General features: G+C 38.1%; 2 protein-coding genes across 6 annotated transcripts in view; one reads left to right on the forward strand and one right to left on the reverse strand.

Annotated features, from left to right (window-relative positions):
* TPR (translocated promoter region, nuclear basket protein) overlaps positions 1–2,165 on the reverse strand; it is a 66,644-nt gene extending 64,479 nt beyond the window's left edge. The window contains exons 1-2 of the mRNA XM_059076449.2: positions 1,946–2,165; positions 1,275–1,583 (exon numbers count right to left, since the gene is read on the reverse strand). Of these exons, the coding sequence (XP_058932432.2) occupies positions 1,275–1,583; positions 1,946–2,015 (379 nt within the window). The 5' untranslated portion in view covers positions 2,016–2,165. The remainder of the gene's footprint in view (positions 1–1,274; positions 1,584–1,945) is intronic.
* A 29-nt stretch (positions 2,166–2,194) lies between these two features.
* ODR4 (odr-4 GPCR localization factor homolog) overlaps positions 2,195–15,507 on the forward strand; it is a 38,449-nt gene continuing 25,136 nt past the window's right edge. For 3 of the 5 annotated variants that reach the window (XM_067029646.1, XM_067029651.1, XM_067029655.1), the window contains exons 1-6: positions 2,195–2,342; positions 5,315–5,435; positions 7,724–7,858; positions 11,452–11,547; positions 13,434–13,540; positions 14,571–14,607. In XM_067029646.1, the coding sequence (XP_066885747.1) occupies positions 5,337–5,435; positions 7,724–7,858; positions 11,452–11,547; positions 13,434–13,540; positions 14,571–14,607 (474 nt within the window). In that variant the 5' untranslated portion in view covers positions 2,195–2,342; positions 5,315–5,336. The remainder of the gene's footprint in view (positions 2,343–5,314; positions 5,436–7,723; positions 7,859–11,451; positions 11,548–13,433; positions 13,541–14,570; positions 14,608–15,507) is intronic. The other 2 variants (XM_067029662.1, XM_067029671.1) reach the window with 2 other exon arrangements.

Genomic DNA, 15,507 nt, shown 5'->3' on the forward strand with positions numbered 1-15,507 from the left:
TTATTTTTCTGCCTATTCCACAAGATTATGAGATTCTTCAAGGTAGGCAACATGTCTCATTTATCACAGTATTTTCCCCACACATCAGTAAACTTCTTAGCATAAAGCAGACCAAAAAAATATATTTATTAAATGGAGAAAAAATTATTTAGGTTAAAAACTGCTTTGCTTTAAAAAGGTTTGTCTTAAAATAGCCAAAATAATGCCTGAACATATAAAATTACTAAATTTATGTAAAAATAAACATGTTAACTTTCCAAGGGAAGCGACTGATAGTGTACTGTTCAGCACATTAGAAGCACATAAAAGACGCTCAATATTTATTGTGTAAATTAACACATAGAATGCAGTGCACTATATTCAGTGTTGGGATTCAGAGAATTAATTTTCAACATCAATTCTGCTTGGTAATTTTATTTATTTTTTTAAAATGAAAACTTCTTCAGAATTTTCAATCCACTTAGCAAAAACCAGTTACCAATCCCGCACCGCCCCCCACCCCCGCCAAAAACAAAAAACATGGTAAACCAAGACACACAACCTGGTAAACCAGGACACACAACAGACGGTTTGTATTTTACTAATGGTAATTACTATACTCTTAACCTTTCTTCAATGATATTCAAGTCATCATTGTGAGGAACTTTCTTATTTGAGGGTCTACTACAGGTATTTATAAGGTCTTAATATATTTTCTATCAAACTCCAACTTTTTGAAAGAAGTCGGATATATTAAACATTTACTGCACGTGCACTGTGTTTCCAGCGCTGTCTTATGCACCTACTCGTTTTTGTGAACACAAAACGGACCAGAGCGAGACAGACTCAAAACAAGTGCAGGAACTTATCATTAAAGACATAGGCCTTTGAAGGCAGATGACTAGAAAACAGAGCAGAAATTACTATCATTTAACGTGCAACATACAGACAGGGTACTCTAGATTTAGAAGAGTTGGAGTCGCAGACCCCTAGTCCGGTGTAAACAGACCCAAATCTTCACAATTTCTGTTTGCCGAACAACGTTAGGCGTCCCTAAATGAGACCACCCTAATTACAAAGAAAACAGAAACTCAATGTGGATTCACATTTTAAAAACAAACAGGCTCCTTCGTATCAAACTGTGAGGGAAGCAGTTACGAGAAGGCCTATGGTGCCCACGGAGCCGGAGAAGCGATGCTAGCAGTGAAGCCGTGGACGGTGCGAGCTTGCAAGGGGAGACCAGCCATCGCTGGGGTCGCGCCCAGAAACAAGGGCGGGAAGGGCGTCGCACTTACCGCTCTCCACCTTAAATTTCTCGTGCCGCCCCTTCAGGCCATCGATCTCGGACTGCTGGTCAGCAAGGAACTTCTCAAGTTTGTTCTGGACCGACTTAGGCAGCTTGTTCAGTTCCGTGCGCTCCAGGACTTGCTGCAACACCGCCGCCATGTCGATCGGGCCGGGGACCGCGGCGGCGGCAGCCGACGGAACAGAAACGGAGAAGAAAAGCGAAGACCAAGAGGACCCAGAAGCCTGGGCTGCTGCCTCTGCCACCTCGCTCGGTGGCTCGCGCGCGCCCGCCCGACGGAGACTCCCGCGGCGAGACCCTGGGAAATCGAGTCCCGCGTTAGCTGCTGCACCAGACTCGCCGCAGCGCCCGCGTCCGCAGCGCGCGCGCAACCACCGGAAGCTGTGCACCCTGGGAACCCGAGTTCAGAGGCAGCCTTTGACCCCTGTCGTGCACCCCGCTTTCCAGCCCCCTTTTCCACCCGCTTCTAGCCGCGTAGGCTTCTGGGAAACGTAGTTTTTCATAATACCTTCCGAGAGCCCAATTCCGCACCAAGTCCGCTTCCTCCTTTCTCCCCGCCCCCCGGCTCTCCTTGCCTGCCGCGCGACCACTTATCCGCGAGGTGGCGCCACATAGTACCCGTTAACCTACGTTCCTCCCTAAAGAGGAAGGCGACCTTACCGTCATAGCTCCGGGATGTCATGGGTCGTCCTCTTTGGCGGCTTTTAGACACTGGGCCGCTAGAGGGCATCGGTCCCAGCAGGGTCGGACGGCAGACGCCGGACTACCGCCACGCTCTTAATGGCGCCCGGAAGGGGGCGGGGTGGCGACCGCAGTCGCTTTGGCTGAGGCGCTGCGGTGAAAGGAGGGGGCCAGCGTGCGTCATCAATCTGAGCCACCTGACTCCAGAGATCCCGGATGTGGAGTAGGAAGTGAGGTGCGGGACGTTCGTCGCTTTCTGATGAATTCATTGACTGTGGATTTGGGACCGGAGTGGAATCTGGTCCCTGGAGGCTGATACTTGCACTCTAAACACCTTTCTCAGGTGGTCTGCCACGCGTGCACAGTCTGAGTACAGGTGAGTCACCCTGAGCGTGGAATCCGTGTGTGTGTGATGTTTGTGCACTTGGGCACAGAGAACTGCCTTTTCAAGGAGGACAGAAAGGGATAGAGTGTAGGAAACATATGGACGGTCACTCCTGTACGACACACTCAAGTCCAGTTATGAGACTTATCTTACTCAGATTTTTTTGTTTTTTGGTGGCGGAGTTGGTAACAGTGATTTAATAGGAATTTAAGGAGCTCGGTTTATTTTCCAGGAAGAGGATTTTTAAAAACCAAGAGGAGTTTGAGTGTAGCTTTTATTTGTATGTTTTAAGGTAACGTTACAGAAAATGTTGCCTTGTGTTTATATTGTTAAAATTGAAAAACTGTTGGAACAGAACTTGTTAAACACGTTCGTTCTTAAAAACCACTTTTCACCCTGCCACCGTAACAGAACTACTTGTTTGCAAATTGTAGTTCTGTGACTTCTAAGCTGAATCCGTAGATTATTTCATGTTTGATTACTCTTCTAAAAGAATTTGTTAAATTCTTTATTGAAAATAAAGCATTCCTAATGCCATCCTCCCTACAATTCCCACAGTAGCAGACCTTTGAGAATAGCAGTAAGGAGCTTAAGGTTGTTTCTTTCCCCCCCAATTTTTTTTTTTTTTTTTTTTTTTGCGGTACGCGGGCCTCTCACTGCTGTGGCGCCTCGCGCCGCGGAGCACAGGCTCCGGACGCGCAGGCCCAGCGGCCACGGCTCACGGGCCCAGCCGCTCTGCGGCATGCGGGATCCTCCCGGACCTGGGCACGAACCTGCGTCCCCCGCATCGGCAGGCGGACTCTCAACCACTGCGCCACCAGGGAAGCCCCCACCCCAAAATATTTTATATAAGCACTTTAATTAAGGTTGCTGGTATGTGCGGTACTACTGTATTATGTCCTAGGCCCACAATATTATCATTATTGATCTACCATTTGCAAAATGCAGATGTTCTGTTGGACTTAGAGAATCCTAAAATTAGGTTTTCCGATCTGCTATGATCCAAATTCTTTATTTTGTAGACTAGGAAAACAGAGTCCAGGGAAGTTGAGTGGTCTCAAGTCAGAGTTTGGACAACTTGCAAAGCTTCTGCCGATACACAGCATTTCAGGAAAAATTGAACTGTATAAGAGAAGATCTACATTTTTATTAGTGTCCTTTATAAAGTATGGTTAGCTACATTTCAAAGTTTTGAAGGAGCACTAAAGAAAAAAAATATCCGACAGTCAACCAGATTTCATAACCCAAAGATTTTCGTCTTTCTATTGCATTCAGTTTCTTACATATTAACGTGACTAGTAGATGACACTTCGGAAAAAGTAAGATTAGAAAGTTACATATCATAACCTTGGAGTCACTGTTAACTGCTATTTCTTGTAAGAATTAAGAATTATTTAGGGCAGAAGGAAAAGGAGTAGAATAGCATGATGAGGTAGAAGAAAGTTTAATACACAGAAATGCATATCTTAAGGTGGTAAGAGTGGAAAGCCCTTAACTTTATAGAGGCATTAATGATTTAGACAGGCAGTCCTAGACTTCACCAAAAAAAAAAGTGCAAACCTGAGAGCTAAGAAGAAATTTAATGCATTTTGAGACAAAACCAAATAGGAACTTTGAAAAAAGGCCATCTAATAGGCCATTTCAAACTGGAAGCGATTCTCTGGGCTTTAGAGTAATGCAAATCGTTGTGACTGGCAGTTTATTTTACTGATGTCAGGTAAGCCACCCCAGCACATCTAGAGTTGCCTGGACTTTGTTGTCCTGAATAAGATTGGAATTTTTTTGCAGGACTTACGTGACTATTACCACTCTTCAGAATGCTGCAACTGTGTTTCTTCAGTCTCTCTGTGGCTATTTTATAGATTTTTGGAATCATGTCTTTACATTTCTTTCTCCCACACTGAATGTGAACTCCTTGAGATCATCATTTATTATTTCCTACCTCTTTTATTCAGCATCTTTGATTTTAAGCTACAGAAACTCAGATCAAAGGAGCATAAGCCAGTAAGAGGAATATGCTGATTTTCAGCCCAAAACTGGTGAGAGGGAAGAACAGGAGGCCCCCCTTGGTGAAAGTTTAATTGAGAAATTGGGTATGACTCCTTAGTATGAGCACAGTATTTAAGAATACTATTTAAGAAATGGATTTTAGAGCCAGACTGCCTGAAGTGAAATCCTACCTTTGCCACTTACCAGCTTGTCGCTTGGGCAAAGTTATAGTTACCTTTTTTTGTTTCAGTTTCTAAATCTATACAACAAGGGTGTATATATGTCCCCTACCTCATGGGGTTTTTTTCTGAATATTAAATGTTACCATATGTTAAGTACTTAGAACAATGCCTTACACAAAACGGAAGCTCTACAAATGTTTGTTATTATTGTATTGCTGTTTGTCTACTTCCGTCATTCCAGTTGTACTCTGAGTTACTCAGGGGCAGAGGCCAAGTATTATTCATCTTCGTGCCATCCCGCTTGGCACAATTTCTTGCACATAGTAGTTCTTTATAGTGTGTTTACTGAATACATGAATTTGATTCCCCTTACCTCCCATTGAGCAACTCAGAAATTATCATCTTTTCTGTTTTAGAAATGAGCACAGTGAGGCTTAGCATTAAATTACCAAAGATGATACAACTAAAGAGTAATAGATCTAAATAAGAAATCTGGTGTGTTGGCTACTAGTAGTTTAGTGTTCTCTTCGTTATCGGAGGTATGGGAGTAGGTTTTATCACTCATGTCAACTCTGGTTGATTGGTAGTCATTTCCTGCAACACTCTGTTGAGAATTCTGAAGCTACATTCAAACTTTGCAAGAAAGAACACCCTATTGAATAAGCAATCGCTGTAAGGTATGGGGTAGTATCAGGGTAGTACAACTTCTCTCTTTATACTACCCCCATGAGGAAAATATTGCAAATTACATTTTTTGCCTAAAAATGCTCTATTTTTTTTCTTGTAATTTAGGAGGTTGAATTAGTTCTTAATAATGGGAAGAACCTACATTGTAGAAGAGACTGTCGGCCAGTATCTTTCAAACATCAGTCTCCAAGGAAAAGCTTTTGTCTCTGGTCTTTTAATAGGACAGGTATGTATCTTTTCCTATGCATTTACTGATAAAGCAAATTTGTTTATTTAAAGTTAAAATATGCGATTTAACAGTAAATTCAAGTTAGGGGATAGAGGGATGGGATGAAGAAGAATAATGTAGACCAGGTTTGCCCAAGTCAGAACACATTCCCTTTTGACAATGTAAAAGTAACTTATAACTTCCTTTCTGTTGTAAAGGAAAAACTAACACACTATTGTAAAACAATTATACTCCAATAAAGATGTTAAAAAAAAAATAAAAGTAACGTATAAGGTAGAAACTGCAAAATTAGAATTTTACTGACCAGATTATTCACATTTTATTGTCTTTCCAAAGTGATCTTTGCACCCCTTTAATCTTTAATTCCAGGTTGTCCAATTCTTTACAAAGGTAGCTTTTTACAATTTTATTTCTAGTTTGTCTTATTTCAGACTTGAAGCAAATATAGGTCATATATTTTATTGTATATTATTATACCCATTTATTGAATTTTTTTAATATTGATTCAGTGGAGATGGAGGGAAAGGGACTGAGAGAAATTTGGAAATTACACAAATTTTATTTCCCTCTTAGAGTTAAGGCTCAAAAATCAAACCAAAATGGAACAGATATTTGGACAGTTACTTTAAAAAGCATAAGCACCCACTGATTTATTATAATTGAAGGGAGAATGTGTTAATCAGCAGGGAGGACTTGTCAGCAGTACACAGAAATGAAAAAAGGAGAGTCAGGCAAACAAACTGGCTACATACATCTAAACACTATTTAGGGGAGAGTGTACTTTGGTCCAAAGATTAATTTTGAGGCCTAATAGGGGGCCTATTGGGGGAAGATTTCTTTCTGGATATTTTAACATGATGCCTTAGAACCTTCACATTGGATAATTAACTTGTTCTGATTCTATCCACATTCCCAAGCTATTTTCTCTTATAATTTGATGCCCTATGTTGCCCACTTACAAAGAATGCACCACGCAGAGGACTTACATGTTCACATCCCTTCATGGTATTCTAGTTTTAGCATCATTCTGAATGATCTTAGGTAATGTCAGTGTAGCCCTGAGAGACAGGTACATTCTCAGAGTTTTCACAAGTCCGATTTCTTAACTTGTAAGACAGAGGGCAGACCCTGCACTGTTCACCCAGGTAATACCACCCTCTGAGGCTCCTCATTAGACAACCAGACCTCTCCTAGCAACAATCTGAACTTCTTTTAGATTCAGGTTACTTAACATCTAGTATGGGGTTCTTTTTGCTAGGAACAGAAGTGATCAGTAAAGGTGAAAGGTCAGGGAGAAATACCCTCTTCCAAACTTGCCTTACAGCAGATAGGCTGTTGTTTCTAGAGCTCAGCAAAACCACCATCTTATGTATAAGTCTCCCACAATTTAGGGAGAATTCCAATCTTTCTTTATGCTGCCTTTTCATTCCTTTCAGTATTCTACATGCTTCTTCTTTCTCCTTATTCCAGGATTCATCACTTTTCTTTCCTTCCCCTCAAGCTTTCAGGCTTGCCTGTCTCCTCCCAGGGTCAGTTTCTTTTTCTTTTCAAAATCGTAGATTTTATGAAAAGAAAGAGCTTGCGTAATCAGCACCTACCTTTTCCTTTTGTGCATTTCAATGTAACTTTCTGGAAATAACTTTTATTGGAATAATTTCTCTTCCTTTATTTTCTGTTCCAGGATGACACTAACGATTAGAATTTCGGGTCATGTGTGAGGATAACATTGTGCTAACTTGTATTTTTACTCTTTCTTTATAGGAAATTTTCACTGTAATGAGCCTGAGCTATTACATTTTCCCTAAATTTATCTTTAGGTTTCCCACTTCTGGTTAGCGTTTAATTGCTATTAAAACTGAGGAACATAAATCTAATATCACTTCACCTTTGTTTTTCTGTGGACACACACGAACAAGTTCCCCACTATCATTGTTTTTATGAAAGTAAGATGCACAAGGTCATTTGTTGCTTTATTTTATTGGGTTTTTATTTGTTGAACTGTCTAATCTGTTCCAGTAAGCCATTTTTAAGGACCACTGCATGATTCACATTCAGGTTGCCCAAACAAATAAGGAGCTGGTATTAAATATATTAAAAGATAAATAACATGTGAGGAAAATGTTGTAAGGCTATCCATGAAAATTGTTTTCTCTGTAGATTCTGGTATAATACAGGTATTAACAATTTAAGCTGCTCTAAATATTGCTCAGTTTTTGCATGTCATAAGGGCTTTGCATTCCTCAGTCAGTTCTCACCCTAATAAGCTTTTCTAATTTGTTTTTAAGTGTTCTTCACAAAAGGATTATGTGATTCTTGCCACTAGAACGCCACCCAAAGAGGAACAAGATGAGAGCTCCAAACGTTCCAAAGCTAAGTTGGATAACTTGGATGAAGAATGGGCCACAGAACATGCCAACCAGGTCATCACGTTTGTTTCTTTATATAGTTAAGTTTGTGTTTATTGACTAACAGAATAAAAGTACCTTATCCTCAGGTTACTACTCTAGGATTTCAGAGTACTCATTCTTAAGTTTTCAAAACTTGGGTAGTATATCAAAAATAGAAGGATTTTCTGCTCTGTTTCATCCATGATTATATTTTTTATTTATTGATTACTTGCATCTAGTTTTTAAAAAAACATTTTCTTACTTGAAGTTAAGTAATCCACCCAAGATTAGTGTAATAGGTAGTGAAACTGGGATTTGAACCCAGGTGGTGTGACTTGAAAGCCTTTGATCTTGTACACTATGCTTTTCCATTGTTAACTTTTATCTGTTGTGTTTTTTAACCTATATTCTATATTATTGGTCATTTACCTTATTTCCAATTTTTCCTTATTTTAAAATAATACTAGTTATTGTCAACGTTGCTGGTCAGATTGTTTTAAAGACTTAAACCAGGTACTGAGGAAATAAAATTATGGTTAAATTTTTCTTTAATGTCCTTAGCATTTATATTTTAAGCAAAGTGAAAGACATTATTACCAAAACAAATTGTAAGAGAAGTGAATAAAAATAGAACAGTACCATAGGAATATAGAGTGGGGAGTGATTAAATATCTGTCAAAGGTGGATTCAAACAGCTTCACAGAAGGCTCTGAACTTGAAAGATGAATAGGACTTTGCTAGTAGAAGTCAGGGAGCACATTGAATTCACAAAGGACAGTGGATAAATGACCCAAAGGCATGAAATTTAAAGGTATGTTAGAGTAGCACGCAACTGGGTAAAATTGAAGCGTGGTGTATATAAAAGAATGCTTTTAGACATAAGACTGTATGGGGCCAGTTTATGGATGGTTTTGAAGTGTCATTCTAGGAAGGAAGGAGTTCTTTTGGAGCCAGTAGCTCTATGGTAGACTTTCAGAGCTCCCTATTTTGAGAAGGATTGAGAAGTAATCCTGCCAATAATTGAGAAAGTAATTGCAGTGTCTTGGTACAGTGTAAATGGAGAGTAGAGGGATTGGAGAGAGAGAGAGCAGAAAATATACAGTTACAGTAATAGTTCAAAAAGAGGTGACATGAACTAGTGACTAGACTCTAAGCTTCCTGAGGACAGGGTCACGTCTGTTTTGTTTATGGCCGTATCCTTAGCGCCAAGCATAGTGTTCCCATGGTTTATGATGAGAACTCCAAAATGTTGGATAAGTGAATGGATAAATAAGCAAACTAAAGCAGTGGGCTAAAACTTCATTGCCAAAACATTTCAGAGAAAGAGCTGGTATTAAAATGATTCAGTGACCGGGTAGATTGGCAGTAAAAAGAGATTGTTAGAGAGTTGCTAAAGATTTTTGAGATTTTTTTTTAGCCTGGGTCTAGGAAGGTGGCGTTGCCATTACATGAAGAGGAAAGAGATTTGGGGTGAGTCAAAGGGAATGATGAGTAAATTCACTTAAAAGTAGTTATTGAATGGATTATATCATCCAATAAAGTATGTTAAAGTAAGGTAAAAATAAAATTATTTCCTTCTCCAATTATCTTTAAATCTTCAAGCTCACATGTTTATCTACATTTGTGATAGGGGTAGTATGTAGTTATATTTTTGAAAAATGCAATAAATATTTAATACCATCTTCGAATGAAATATTAAACATTTTAAACTTAAATTTCCAATGGTCTGTAAATAACTTTCTACTCTAATTTTGCTTTTGGCCTTCTGTAAAATTACATACCTATATCTATATCTATGTCTAGTCTGTATACATCTATACACACAAACATAAAATTTACATAGTAAAATAGATAATCTTTTTGCCTCTAGAAAGAAATGGTTAATTTTATTTGTTGATGATTTTGAAAAGATGTGCAAATTCCCCATGCTACGTATGAAAACTTTATTCCTTATTTATGTATGTCAAGCTTGTGTCACTGTAGTAAATAGAATTTATGAAATCAGAGGGAACCACCAGCAGACATAACGCAAATATATTAGGGGTTAGACTGTGGTATCTAATTTTCTGAAGACTTAACCTTGTGATCAGTTTGCTCATACATTAAGTACATAAAAGGTGACCAGAGCACTATGAGTATGGATGGTAGAAAGGAATACATGTGGCACTAAGAACTAGCCACAATGATGTGGAAGGAAAATCACAGATATTATGCAGGACAAACTGGTAGGATGTGTCAAAATCCTTAAAAATATGTATGACCTTTTAACCTAGTTATCCACCTGGTTATCCACCTCAGGAGATTTATTATAAGCAAATAATCCTCTGAACACAGAAACTTGCTAGGATTTTTAACCAATATTATTTTAAGGTACAGATAAATTGGAAATAATATAAATAACCAACATCAATAAGAAGGTTTTAAAAATTGAGGTAAATCTAAACAACAGGAAACAATGGAGTTTCAAGTTGGACTTCCTCTGCTCAAATCCCAGACCCTGCTGAATATTATAGGGATACAAAGGTAGATGAGAATTAACTTCTTCCATTAAGGAGCTCCCAGATCAACTAGTAAGGTTCAACATAACCATAGTACAGGTTCATGTGATAAGCTGCATGGGAAAACTACACTGAGGTCCTGCAGGAGTTTGGAGATCAAAGGATCCGGGAAGGCAGCTTCCTCAAGCTGACTTCGAGATATTCAGTAGAGTTCAGACATGTAGACGTGTAAGAGAAAGTATTTTCAGGCTGAGTGAGCAGCCTGAGTAAAGGTATAGAGTTAGAAAGCCTAACCATATATGTGGAGAACAGTGAGAAGTTCGTGATTGATGCTTGAATATTTCATGGGCAGTAGTATCAAATGAGGCTCTGAATATCAGATCAGCCAGATTTTAGAGTCTGCAATACCAGTCTAAGATAAAAATTTGTATTTTATTTAGCTGATAGTGGAAGCCCTTGAAAAATTTAGGAGATATTTTAGTTTTCGATCTTAGGAGAAAGGAGTTTATTGATGTCTCTGAAGAGTGTCATTATTAAATTGTTTTATTTATAAAGTAGTTTTGAGGTAAAAAGTTAAGGATACTCTAGGAAGATTGTGTGCATAATAACACCCCATTCATCTTGGTTTTCATCCATTTTGGCTGCGTTGGGTCTTTGTTGCTGCGTGCGGGCTTTCTCTAGTCGCGGTGAGCGGGGGCTACACTTCATTGTGGTGCACAGGCTTCTCATTGTAGTGGTTTCTCTTGTTGTGGAGCACAGGCTCTAGGCGCATGGGCTTCAGTAGTTGTGGCACGCGGGCTCAGTAGTTGTGGCTTGTAGCCTCTAGAGCGCAGGCTCGGTAGTAGTGGCGCACAGGCTTAGTAGCTCCGTGGCATGTGGGATCTTCCCGGACCAGGGCTCGAACCCATGTCCCCTGAATTGGCAGGCGGATTCTTAACCACTGTGCCACTGGGGAAGTCCCCATTTCTCAATATTTTAACCATTTTTTTCAAAGCCCCTACCTCAATGTTTTGCATATAGTTGGTACTAGGTAGGCATTGGCTGATTTAATATTTAGCTTCTCAAACACAAAAGATTGCATATAATGTCAAATGCTTTTGTTAGCTAATACTATATTTCTGTTTACAGGTATCCAGAATGCTACCAGGGGGACTTTTAGTTCTTGGAGTATTTATTATTACAACTTTAGAGATGGGAAATGAATTTCAAAATACCCTACATAGAGTAAGTCTGAAATATCAAAAATTCTTAAAGTTATATCTTAATTGATTATACTTGTATACAGTGATCCTAGGCATATTTAGATTAATTCTCTATGCTGGGATTATGTTGAAACAGCTTTTTCCACCCAGTTGCTTAGTATCTTGAGTGTAATACATGTCAGTATTTATATTTTCAACCAATGCTACGTATTTTTTAAATAGTCGTTATTTTAAAGATAACTTTTTACTATTGTGAAACAAGTTACAATGGTTTAACAATTTTTCTTGTGCCATAGAAGTATTCTGCTAGACCTTCCATTTAGTTCCAAGTGATTGCTGTAATGTGAAATTAATAGGTTTTGCAATTCTTCACCTCTTCAATTCTCTCAGTATTCTGAGAGTAAGACATAAAGTAACAACAGTCAGATACTTACTCTTTATTTCTGGACTGAGTGTCTATTATGAATCCCCTGCTTTTTGTTTAATTCCTATGTCAGTCATTTGGGTAACATGGTTTACAAGTAAATGTGAGGGTCCACAAGCTGTTTCCCCTAAAGCCGAGACCTAAAGCAGCCAGTTTTCATCTCTTTTAGTACTCAACATCCAAATAAGCCTTCAAAAGTTATTTTCCACCCCAAGAGAGAGAAGGAGACCTCATTATCTTGAGAAGTGCAAAACCCCACAGAATCCCCCCAAACCTTTTTCTAGTAAAGAGTGTACAGCTAAGAATCCAGGTGCTACAGATTCTTCCAGTTTTGTAACATTCTTTCCCATCAAATATCCCACCTTCAAACCTTTGATATTTGTACTTATGGGGGTAAAGGAAGAAAATGGTGATAATCCCTCCCCTGGCCAGTTATTCAGCCTTCTGCCATTTTTACCATTTAAAATGTACATCTTTCACAATCATTCATCCTTTTTGGCATTTTGAAATGTAATCTATATCCATGTGTATTTAATAGCATTGGCTGTGCATCCTCTTGTGGTTGGGTTGAATGTGGGCTCAGCGCTAGAGAGATACAGTAGATCCTCCTTCCTCTTGCTTTTTGTATCTCTTTTGTTTCTAAGAAGCATGTAAGATTTTAGAAACGCCCTATTTCAGAAATTGTAGTGTTTTAATTTTTTAACTTTGTTTCCATTGACCTGCATTGAGGGACAGTATATGAAGTAACCTTATAAAACTTGTCACTGTCTCCCATAAGGTCATTGCTGAGAACTTTGTTTGTTATATTACATAATATTGTCTTTGAAGAAACTTCTTTTGATATCATTATTAACAAAGTTATGCCTCTTCTGATCAATTGTTTAGCTTATGGACTGTGCGAATTAGGGAACTGATTGGGTTTCTCTGTGCACATTATTTTTAGAAAGCTTAGGGCCAAATTTATGAACCCTCTCCCCATATCAAGTATGCATTTTTATAATTTGTACATGTGGCATAGATTTTTGTTACTATTTCTGATTTTTTTCACTTAGAATTTATGTTATTACTATATTTTATGTGCCCTCATGTATTACTTTACATCTTTTGTAACATTTAAATAAGAAATGCCAAATGGGTGACATGCTCCATTTTTATAGGTTAAAAATCACTTGTCACTTCTCATTCTAATTAAAGTCTTTATTCTGTACTTCACTTAAATATTAGTTGCCCCAAATCATGTTCAGTTGATTGTTAATGACAGTGAATTATATTTTTTAATTTAATACCTAATTTTTATATATCCCTAAAAATGGAATCTAAATGGTTAAGAATCAGTTTCACTCTTTCTTTTGAGAAAAAGGAAATTTAATGATAGCATCGTGGAATTTTAAAGCTAGATGGGTGCTTAAGGATATTATAATTATCTTTTTCTGCACTCTCTTATTTTATTTTGCATTCAGTTGATGTGTTTTCCCCTCTTTCAGCTAGTATTTGCTGTGGAAAAATCTATGAATAAAAAGAGACTGTGGAATTTCACAGATGAGGAGGTCTCAGAACGAGTGACACTTCACTTTTGCTCTTCTACAAAAAAGTATCTTTTATTTAGGTGTTTATGTTCTAAAGTATATGCTACCAAAATAATGTTCCTGCAGGTTTTTTCCCCAAACATTTATTTAAGTCATCATTTAAAAAATAGTCTTTGTTTGTACGTTTTTCTGTAAATAACACATAATTCGGACTGCCAATAATAATGGTAATAATGGTTGTTAATCATGTATCAGGGTTGTAAAGAGTTTGAGAGAGGTGGCAAGGACTGGGCATTCTGAACTCTTTACCAGCTCTCCAACCCTGTACATTAAAATACGCTAGGGCCCCTACAGAAAGGTACAGCTTAGGCAAAGTAATGCTTTTATTTTGTTTACCTCCAGTTCCTATAGATAAAATGTTCAATGCAAAGCATAGGTGCTCTGAGCTGGCAATTTTTATATCTTTGGCCAAGATCAAGTGACACTAAGAGCCAATTATAGGGCCTTCTTAGCTTCTTTCCTCTACGTAGTACCAGGGCAAGTACCTCCCAAGCATGAGGCAGCCTCACTAAGGGAGTGAAGCAATGCAAGGGCCCAATAAATTAGGACCTGCAAAAAGACAAAATTCAAAAAGTGATCATTCCTGTAGAAGGTGGGCTGTTAACTCCTTTGGTATTTAACTAGAAAGTTTCATGTACAGACCGTTTGACCCAATAAATATTCCCAGGTTTGACTTCATTCAAAACAGCACTCCTATTTGTTTAAAAGGGTCTGTATTTGAGGACAGTTTTGTAAGAGCTATCATTCTATTCATTGTTATTAGCAGGATTTATAAGCAGTAGGAAATAGTTGAAAGTACCACAAGTATTATAGTCAGAGAAATTTGTATATAAGTATATGTATTTATACAAACATATACATACATATATATATGTGTGTACATATCTTTAAGTGTCATGCCATGAAGTGATATGATTTTGTAAAAACTCTTGGATGCATATACTTTATTTTTTGATGGTTTATTTTCTTTTGATGATCAAGAATTACTTTCTTATTTTTTATTTTTTTGGTTATTTCTATCCTTAATTAGTAAAGAATATTTTGTCGAACTTATGATATCCACAATCCAAAGGTAAGAAAAACTGCTCTTTAAAGATTTTTCTGTGTTGCAAACTATTTTTAAATAAAATTCAATTTTTAGTTTTAATAATTTTCAGTGCTGTCTCTTCCTATTAATGTCCACAACCACCTGTAGTTTTTTATTTTGAAATATGATTGTCACTACAGACAAGGACAATTTATGGTTTTTTTTAATTGTTAAAATAGTTTTGTTAAGCTCTCCCTACCTTGTTTATGTGTCTGGTATTATATTTGAGAGGCTGGCAGTAAAAGTGTCTAGGCTTATGGGAGCCACAGTGCCCAGTAAACAAGCTATCTGTACTCAGCAGAATCCAGACTAACATTTTGCCAAGGTGTCTAAAAAGCAATGTGAGGGACTTCCCTAGTGGTCCAGTGGTTTAGACTCCATGCTTCTACTGCAGGGGGCCACGGGTTCAATCCCTGGTCGGGGAACTAAGGTCCCACAGGCCATGCAGTATGTCCAAAAAAAAAAAAAAAAAAAAAGAAGCAGTGTGAAAAAGTAATGCAGTATTCTGTTAGCAAGGATAGGACAGAAAGGAAAATGTCTGGTGCCTAGTATTTGCTCAGTGATTATTTACTCTCCATCAGAAGCTTCAGAATTGACACTGTTGAAGCTACAGATGGGAACTACAGGACCAGAGGACTTGTCAGGATTTTAAGCAAGCCTTTCACTGGGCGAGCGAGTTGCCAAGATTGCCTGGGATGTGCTGAAGAATACTGAACTTTTAATGCATGCTTTATTTTTATTTAGTTCTAACCTGTTACCCTTTGATGAAGGAATTTGGCCAAATATATTAGATAACAGCTTGTATAAGTTACTAGGTTGTACATTTTATGATGTTTTGTTGCTCCGTGTGTTTTACATAAATCACATATTTTATGTTTTTCCCCC

Source organism: Kogia breviceps, chromosome 1 (assembly GCF_026419965.1).
Source record: "Kogia breviceps isolate mKogBre1 chromosome 1, mKogBre1 haplotype 1, whole genome shotgun sequence".
Lineage (NCBI taxonomy): Eukaryota > Metazoa > Chordata > Mammalia > Artiodactyla > Physeteridae > Kogia > Kogia breviceps.